The sequence below is a fragment of the Leptonychotes weddellii genome, chromosome 11 (genome assembly GCF_054177405.1).
Source record: "Leptonychotes weddellii isolate Sample4059 chromosome 11, ASM5417740v2, whole genome shotgun sequence".
NCBI classification, from domain to species: Eukaryota; Metazoa; Chordata; class Mammalia; order Carnivora; family Phocidae; genus Leptonychotes; species Leptonychotes weddellii.
Genome location: NC_138379.1, coordinates 76,507,026 through 76,516,151, shown reverse-complemented (window position 1 = coordinate 76,516,151; position 9,126 = coordinate 76,507,026). Strand labels below are relative to the sequence as shown.

General features: G+C 42.0%; 1 protein-coding gene and 1 long non-coding RNA gene across 3 annotated transcripts; one reads left to right on the top strand and one right to left on the bottom strand.

Moving 5' to 3' along the window:
* Nucleotides 1-1,385: 1,385 nt before the first annotated feature.
* On the bottom strand, nt 1,386-9,104 carry LOC145716286 (uncharacterized). The gene is made up of 2 exons (XR_014138868.1): nt 4,062-9,104; nt 1,386-2,295 (listed from the first exon to the last, which is right to left on the bottom strand). It is a non-coding gene; the product is annotated as an uncharacterized LOC145716286 (long non-coding RNA).
* On the top strand, nt 1,715-7,058 carry ACRV1 (acrosomal vesicle protein 1). 2 transcript variants are annotated; one of them, XM_006731323.2, is made up of 6 exons: nt 1,715-1,766; nt 4,097-4,165; nt 4,406-4,615; nt 4,676-4,702; nt 6,051-6,170; nt 6,925-7,058. In XM_006731323.2, exons 1-6 carry the CDS (start codon nt 1,715-1,717, stop codon nt 7,047-7,049), a joined length of 603 nt encoding a protein of 200 aa, XP_006731386.1. In that variant the 3' UTR covers nt 7,050-7,058. The 2 variants fall into 2 exon arrangements, with proteins under 2 accessions (XP_006731386.1, XP_006731384.1); XM_006731321.3 differs by lacking the exon at nt 4,676-4,702 and having other exon boundaries at nt 4,097-4,533; nt 4,579-4,585.
* Nucleotides 9,105-9,126: the final 22 nt, after the last annotated feature.

Genomic DNA, 9,126 nt, shown 5'->3' with positions numbered 1-9,126 from the left:
TGGTGGGTGGTATACATAGTGCCTCTCCCTTTCCATGAATTTCCACTGCTTCTATCAACAAAAGTCTAACTCAGTATGATCCCCCAGCTGTTTCTCCAGACTCTCTCCACATGGAGAAAAAATTATCAAGAACATGCTCCTTCATGCATTTCTCCACTCCACAGAAGCCCAGCCTCAGACCCACAAATCCTAGTTTTGTCCTCCAACACATGCCAAGTAGGGTAGGCCTCCCTCTGCAACTTTTTTTTGACCCCTGGAAATCCCGCTTTCTCCAGCTGACCCACAATCTTTATAAAGCCAGCCCAGTCTAAGAGCTCTCTATAAATTTTCCTCTGTGAGGTAGAGAGAGGCCCAGAAAAGGCAATTCATCCATTCCTTCATTCAGAAAACATTTATTAAGTATGTATTATGTGGCAAAGCAAAACTGCCACTAGGTAGTGGGGATTCTACAGTGATCAAGACAGACAGGGACTGTACTTTCAAGGAGCTTAGAGTCTAATGGAGGAGATAAATATTAAACAAATAATTTTAAAGAGTGATAAATGCATCTATTCTGGATCCAGCTTTCAGTATTACATGAAACAAAGTGGTCCAAGGGAGGTGGGCAGGGAAGAAGTAGGAGGTAAGGGCCAGAGCATCTCTGCCACACAACCCCCAAGAATTCTAGCTTTCTACCAGGTGGATGCCTCACTGCATCCACATTCTACCCCTTGAGAGAAATTACAGCTCAAGGCACAGCTTTCAGCAATCCCTTGTTGATCCCTTTTTGGGCCCATATCATGCATTTGTCATTTGTTTCCTGCCAAAACCAACATGTTAGCATAGCCTGGTTGAGAACAGGAGCCATAAAAGATAGGACACCCAATAGAAGCTTTGTCATGTCAAGACCCAACCAGTGTTAAAACCATGGCAGGAAAGGAAGTAGAATAAATATAGAACAAATATTTTGATCTCAATCTGTGTGTGTGTGTGTGTGTGTGTGTGTGTGTGTGTGTCCCCCTCTAATCTTCCACTGGCTAAATCCAGTCTGAAGCCAAACACAACCAGCATTCAGGTGATCAAGTCAATAGAGATTAGCCTACAGGGCCAAAAAAAAAAAACAGAGAGCCAAACACAAAATAATCAGCCAATCATACTTCACTGTCAAGAACATTTCAAGAAGAGAATAAATAGGGGCGCCTGGGTGGCTCAGTCGTTAAGTGTCTGCCTTCAGCTCAGGTCATGATCCCAGAGTCCTGGGATCAAGCCCCGCATCAGGCTCTCTGCTCGGCAGGAAGCCTGCTTCTCCCTCTCACACTCCCCCTGCTTGTGTTCCCTCTTTCGCTGTGTTTCTCTCTGTCAAATAAATAAAATCTTTAAAAAAAAAAAAAAAAGAAGAGAATAAATAGCTTTTAAAATTTATTACAAAGAGAATATGTTATTTTGGTAATAGGATTTTTTTTTATAGATAGGGCAAAGAGCCCCAATACACCATGTTATACATGGCAAATTTAGCCTTCACCTGCACCATTTGCCCTGAGTTGTTAGAGAGCCATCCTGCCCAAACAGCCTGTATGAGAACCTCAGAGCTCAACTCATTGTGAGGCACATGGGTGGTCTCTGAGGTTCTAGAATTCCCAGGAGCTGTAGCTTAGCATTGGGAGCTTCTGCTCACAGTTTTCCTTCACAGCTCTTGGGTGCCCTACACCAGGGTCTCCTCTTTCCCAAAATCCAGATGAAGAAGTTTCTCTTACTAATGAGTCTTTATCTGATTGGATGTGCCAGAGGTGAGTCCCCTATCTTAGCTCTGGGAGACTTCTTTCAGGTCTTCTAGCCCTTGAAGAAAGAAGACCAGAATATTAGTTACACAAACCAATCAAACTCAGAATCAGGAATAGCTAAACCAGTTCAACTCTGAGAACTCCTGAGCCAGTTGATTTCTCCTTGTTAATGGCTTTACCATCAGAGAAGCCTGCTGGCTTAGCACTGTCTCATTCCTACTACTTCTGTAGCCACTCACCATTTGTACCTGATGCTCTGAGAGATGAGAAAACAGGTCTAAGTGTTCTGTGGAAGTCCAATGAAGGTTTGTCCCAATGAACTGAGTGCAAGGGATCCTTATGTAGTTAATGTAGCAAGGAAAGATAGAAGGAGATAGGAATGTGATGTACCCAGAAAGCCATCTCAGAACACAGCAGGGCTATGGGCAAGAGACCTTATGAGCCTCTCCTTCATGGCCAGGTTCTACCCATCCAGTTGTCTGTATTTCCTCTTTCAGGGTCCTCATTCATGGTGGGCTGTGTTCCCTCATTCCTCCTAGAGGAGAAGAGAGAGACCATGAGCTCTGAACTGTTGGCTAAATGACAAAGTGTTTTCTATAATGTTGGTTGTCCGAGATTTTGTTTTTTGCTCTCTTAGACTTTCAAAAGTTGACTCAGAAATTTAGATACATAGCTACCAAATGGTAGTATATGCCAGCCATGTGGCGAAGCAGTGAGTTGTCAACTCTAAGAATGACTAAGAAATGAGTGTGCTTTTTCAAACCTTTCTACATCAGAAATCTCTTTATTATAACTTCTGTTAACTGTTAAAGAATCAATCAAGCAAATAATATTCAGTAACAACTTTTAAAAATAAAAACCTCCCCATAGCCTTTCCAAACCTTACCTTTCCTTATCAACATATTCTAAGCATAGTCTTTCAGAAAGTCATTGATTATAAGGACGGCAAATCACCCAGAATATATGTATCTATTGTAGGACTCTTACAGAGATAAGGGTAATTTGGAGCCCTAGGCTACCTTGTCCTCAACAGATCTTGTCATTCCTCTCAGCTTTTGGCTAGGATTAATAATTCAGTTCTTGTAGTCTACCCACCCTACTCTGGGCTACTCAGTCTAATCACAGAGTAATAATCAAATTGTTTGGTGCTACTTCAATAAAATGAAAAGTACTACCTAAAGAATATTTGTATAGTAGTCACTGGTGAGATGGATTAAAGGTAGAAGGGACTGGCCAGAAGAGAATGACCGGCTAAGAGTTTTTTTAAGTCCCAGTGTAAAGTGGGGAGGAGAGAAAAATAAAATTAATTGAACACTTAGGCAATAAACTAGGCACGTCATAATTTATCTTACTGAAACCTCATGCAACTACATGAAGTAGGTATAATGGTACATCACAAGGAATCTCAATTCAGAAATAAATAAGCAAAGAATGTCTTTATCTTAATAACTGATCCCAACTTTGAGTCTCCAACCCACATGGATTGGGGACTGAGTGTAAAAAAGAACTTGAATTTGCCAAATAAAAACGTCTTAAATCCCGTCTGATCATTTTTGTGGGTTCATTAGATATTTGTCATCTCTGGTTTAAAATTTGTCCTGTCCAAAGGGTAAAATCTTCTACCTTCAATTTCAGCAAGAATTACTTAGCTATTGAACCGAGTTGCTTTCTCTTTCCCTTTTGTATTTTCATCCTTCCTGCCTTTCACCCAGAGAGGAACTGGAGGGAGGGCTTGTGGTAGACTTCTGATCTTGTGATTGATGGCATATTGATTTCCTGATGCTGGCTTTGTCAGGGAAGCACACCATTTTCCCTTCAGGTGCTTTTGGTACATGGGCTAGTGGGCTCCCCTGTACATTTCTTAATAATGTGGATCTTAAAATTCTTCCTTTAAATGCCAGAGGCGGTGGGGACACCTGGGTGGCTCAGTCATTAAGTGTCTGCCTTCGGCTCAGGTCATGATCCCAGGGTCCTGGGATCGAGCCCCACATCAGGCTCCCTGCTCGGCGGGAAGCCTGCTTCTCCCTCTCCCACTCCCCGTGCTTGTGTTCCCTTTCTCGCTGTCTCTCTCTCTGTCAGGTAAATAAAATTTAAAAAAAAAAAAATTTAAATGCCAGAGGCGGTCTCCATGTATTTCATTAACACCTCTGCCCTTCATGGTCTCTTGGGTAATTAGTTGATTTCCTCCAACATCTGCAATATCTTCAGATGCCTGACCAGGCCCACAGGAAACCCAGGAATCCCACGTTAGCCTTATTGCATAAGAAAAGCAGTCTTTATCCCGGACATTCTTTCTCTCACCTTCCCTATCTCTCTTTTGTTCCTCTCCATCCCAGGAGCATCAGGTCAGCCTGATGAGCCTCCTGGCTCTATGGATCATCAAGCTTCAGTTCAGCAATTTTCAGGTGAGTACTTTTCACTTGGAAACCCTTCAGATGGTGAGGCTTTATATGAGACTTCTGCAGGCGAGAGCACTTTAAGTGAGCATACTTCAGGTGAGCACACTTCAGCTGAACATGGTTCAAGTGAACACACTTCAGGTGAACATGCTTCAGGTGAACACGCTTCAGGTGAGCATGCTACGGGTGAACATACTTCAGGTGAACATATTGCCAGTGAGCACGCTTCTGGTGAACAACCTTCAGGTGAACAGCCTTCTGGTGAAAAGCCTTCAGATGAACAGCTTTCTGGCGAACAGTCATCTGGTGAAAAGACTTCCGGTGAACAGTCTTCTGGTGAAAAGCCTTCAGGTGAACAGGCTTTAGGTGAACAGGCTTCAGCTGAAAAGCCTTCAGATGAACAAGCTTCCAGTGAGAAGCCTTCCGGTGAACAGGTTTCAGGTGAACAAGCTTCAGGTGAACAGGCTTCAAGTGAACAGGCTTCAGGTGAAAAGCCACTGGGTGATCAGTCTTCAGGCATTCCACCATCAAGCACATTTTCAGGTGAGGCACATTTTCAGGGGAATTGCATCTGGATGGGTGCTAGTCCTTGACTTCAGGGGAGAAATAGGCAACACATCAAGAAACCCAACTTTTAAGGAGAGCGTATAGAAGAAAGACTAGTTCACAAACACTTCACAGACAGCTCTCTCAAAGACACTCTTTACATCTCTTTACAGTAATACCAGGAGGCAGGATATAGGTTTTGTGTAGCCCTGAAGGCTAAACAATTTTGAGGGCCCTTTAAAAAAATAACACAAATACAAAATGCCAGCAGTGCCTCCAACTTCACTCTATGTAAGAAATTATAAATACAAATGCCCACTGCTCCCTTGGAAGGGGCTCATGGGACACTAACTTTCATGAGCTTCATGCTAAATCTGCCTCAACAAACTATGTTAGAATGCCTCGCAAACTCTGTAAGGAGATGACTAGCCCTCGAGCTGGTGGCTCTGTTTTGTTTGTTTGAACATGGAAAATAAAGCATGAACACACTTTTGTCTGTTAGATTCATAAAGAACTTCCCAGCACAACTGCAATTCTTTGGCTCTTACTAAAAAGGGGTTGTTCAAGGAAGGACAACAAGATCCAGAGTTTGATGACCCCTCAAGATATTACCAGACATAAGCACTTCATATTTCCTCCCATTGCCTAAGTAGTAATATTCCAAATCTTCAGATGAGAGAAGTGGGGCTGACATCACATAGCTAGAAAGTAGCAATCCTTGGATTCAAACTTAAGTTGGTCTGATTCCAAAGCCCACATCCTTCCTATTTCTTTATGCTTCCTTAACTAGGGAATTGGCAATGGAGATAGTAAAAGAGGCAAAATAGAAGCATTTCACAAAGAATGCCCTTTGTGACAAATTGACATTGTTGAAGGTCAACTTGAAAATGGAGAACGATCACTCTTTACAGAGTTTGCAACATTAGAGCATTCTAACATAGCTTACTAATCAGCCAGTTCTTACTCTAAGTGTGCCTTGTGGGTGAGAGTATCATGGGGGAGTAAAAAGGGAAGCCAGTCATGTGATTAAAGCTCTACTTTGCTCCTATGGAGTTAGACATGGCAGAAGCCAGTGGGGGATATGAATTGGAGTAAACATCAGTATTATAGAGAGAAATTTGGGATTCTTCAGCAATGAAAATTATAGATGAAGCAGTAAGAATGAAGGAATTTCCTCTGGTCCAGAAGAGAGACTCTGCTCTATCAGATGCAGGGCCCTCAAATGCCCAACAAGAACCAAACAATGAAATGTGTTGTATCCAGGCCCATCATTCCTCTCCTTGTGATTTGTGGCTCCATGCCCGGTCCATCAGGAAATTTCGTCAGGCTTGTCTTAAATTTGCAGGCCCAATATTAAATTGCCACACATGCTCATATATGAATGATCATGGAAAATGTCTTCGTGGAGAGGGAGTCTGCTCCACTCAGAATTCCCAGCAATGCATGTTAAAGAAGATCTTTGAAGGTATGTGGGGACTTCATAATACAGTCTTTGCCAGAGAAACACATCAATTAACTTAAGTACTCTTGGGAGCAGCTGGGGTGGTGGGAGCCTGAGGAGGGGTCAAGCTGTGATTCCCCAGAAATTTGGAGATTCAGGAGAAACTTATCCTAAATTAAGAGCAGAATTCTAGCTACTGATGGGGAGGTAGAGGTCTTTCCCAGCAGGCCTATGATGTCTTAAAAGGAGACAGGGAGACTGGCTCTCTTCCTACAAAAGAAATGTATGAGTTGCACCTTGAGATGTTGAGACATTGACCATAAGCTCAGGACTGTGTCTGTCTTGTTCATGGTTATATATTCCTAGCACTTAGTACAATGTTTAGTACATGGTAGGCATTTAGTAAATCCTGAATAAATGAATAAACAATTGTCTATCAGTCAGTGTTCACAGGTTGCCAGACGTGTCTTGCTATATTCCCATACTCTCTACCCTTATACTCACTCCTCATCCCCAAAATAAAGGATCTTAGTTACTGCCATCCTGTGAACCACACTGCCTGACTTCCCTTGTGGTTTGTCTAGTCCCTCAATAGAGGCAGTGGGCAACAGATGTGGGGAAAGGCCCAGAAAAGACAGATGGAAGGAGACGGGGAGGAAGAATACACAAGCTAGAGGTCTTGGTCATGCCTGCATGGGGACACTGGGAACCATGGATGAAGGCAAAGGTCGGAGGAGGAAGCCTTCTGCTCACTACAGTCTGTCTCTGCTTCTTTCAGGTGGAAAACTCCAATTCATGGTTCAGGGGTGTGAGAACATGTGCCCATCTATGAACCTCTTCTCCCATGGAACCAGGATGCAAATTATATGCTGTCGGAACCAATCTTTTTGCAACAAGATCTAGAAGCCTGTGCCTTTGCTTCCTGCCCTGACTCAGGCAGTAGAAATTCTCCATCACCCTAAAGGGCTTAATTTATATTTTGTTTCTTCCCCAGTCAATAAGTAATCACGTCTGTCTCTGCCTGAGTGTCAGACAGGATGTTCAAATACCTCACCCTTCCTCTCCTATCCATGCCCTGTGACCCATTCTTCTCTGTCTTCTGTCTTCCCTTACCCTATCTCTCAACATTCTGTGCTTTCTCAATAAATTCTGCATGGTCAAGAATACAGACTAGAGATGGACTTCTTTTCCCATCAGCCAGTTGCAGGATCAGCCTGCACCTGCTTCCTCCACACACTAAAGTGGATGTGTTTTAAATCACTCCACATTCGTCAAAATGGAGGGGTCCCCCAGGGCAGAGATCACAAGAAGAAATGCAGGGTAGCTTAAACAATACTATGGAACCTTCTCTGACTCCCCCATTTCCATCCCAATAGAAACCCTACCCCCTTCTCCCACCCGTGATGGTGTCCAAAACTCACCCCTTCTTTGGCTCTTGAGTTTTCAGTCTTCAAGAGTCTGCTCTTAACAAAATTATAACAATAAATGACTCTTTTTTATTTGCTATATAAATATGTAGTAGGTGATACTGCTTAAATTTTTTTCTCACACAATGTTACCAGATCATCTCAGTATAGAGGAGCGGGTGGAAATACTGTAATAGCCCCTCACCTTGTATTAGTGTTATATTCTTTAACACATTTGCACATACATGGTCTCATCTGATCCTCAGAAAAGAGCCCGGTAAGGCAGACAAGAAAGACAGAATCATCCTTAGTTTACAAATACATAAAATTTATTTATTAATACACCATGTTGTTCCAAACTGGCCATGTTTACAGAGTTAACATTGAGCCAGGGCTGGATTTCAAAACCAAATCTGCATGATTTCAATTTGAGTTGCTTCTACCACATGATAAATATTAGGCAGAATGGTTCTTTCAAGACCAAAATCAATCCTCTCTTCCAACACAAGCCCATCTCCTTTTAGCCACTGCTCTCCCACACCTCTATTTAAAACTGCCTGAAACCAGCTCGGTGGTCTTAACAGCGTCTTGTGCAGAGCAAAAGCCTTCAATTTTAATAAAATCCAATTTATTTTTTATTTTATGGACAGGGCTTTAGATTTCATGCTTAAGAACTCTTGGAATACTACATCCAGAAACAGATTTTACAGGCACCTGGGTGGCTCAGTCAGTTAAGCATCTGCCTTCCACTCAGGTCCTGATCCCAGGGTCCTGGGATCAAGCCCCATGTTGAGCTCTCTGCTCAGCGGGGAGCCTGCTTCTCTCTTTCCCTCTGCCCCTCCCCCCTGCCTGTGCTCTCTCTCTCAAATAAAATCTTAAAAAAAAAACAAAACAGATTTTCTGTTTGTGAGATTTAAAAAATTATACACACACACATACACATATCATGGACGTTCTCCCAAAAACATTGGTAATAGAGTCTTCATTGGCAGTATCTGTTGGCTAGAAGACAATGGAACTTCTCTCCAAATTTCGTTTTTTTTTTAACAATTATTATTTTTCTCAGTATATAATTTTAATTTCCATTGTCTATAACTCAGTGATGCTTACATTCATATTTATTTGTTTTTATATGGGAATATCCAAATTGACAACGCATTAAACATTTTTGTACTTTAATAGAGAAATATCAGCTGTGGTTGATTTAGTATTTTCACGTATGGATTTAAGTATGTACTATTTGCTGAAAACCAAATGGGCTGGGACTTTGGATAACTATTTCCATGAAGACATTCATCATTGTGAAGAGAGTGGTAAGTAGCACTTACAGAATATATACTCTATGCCGTGTAATGCATTTAGCAGTTTTGTTTATACTTTCTCTTTTTTTATTATTTATTTTTTTATTATTATGTTATGTTAATCACCATACATTACATCATTAGTTTTTGATGTAGTGTTCCATGATTTATTGTTTGTGTATAACACCCAGTGCTCCATGCAGAACGTGCCCTCTTTAATACCCATCACCAGGCTAACCCATCCTCCCAGCCCCTCCCCTCTAGAACCCTCAG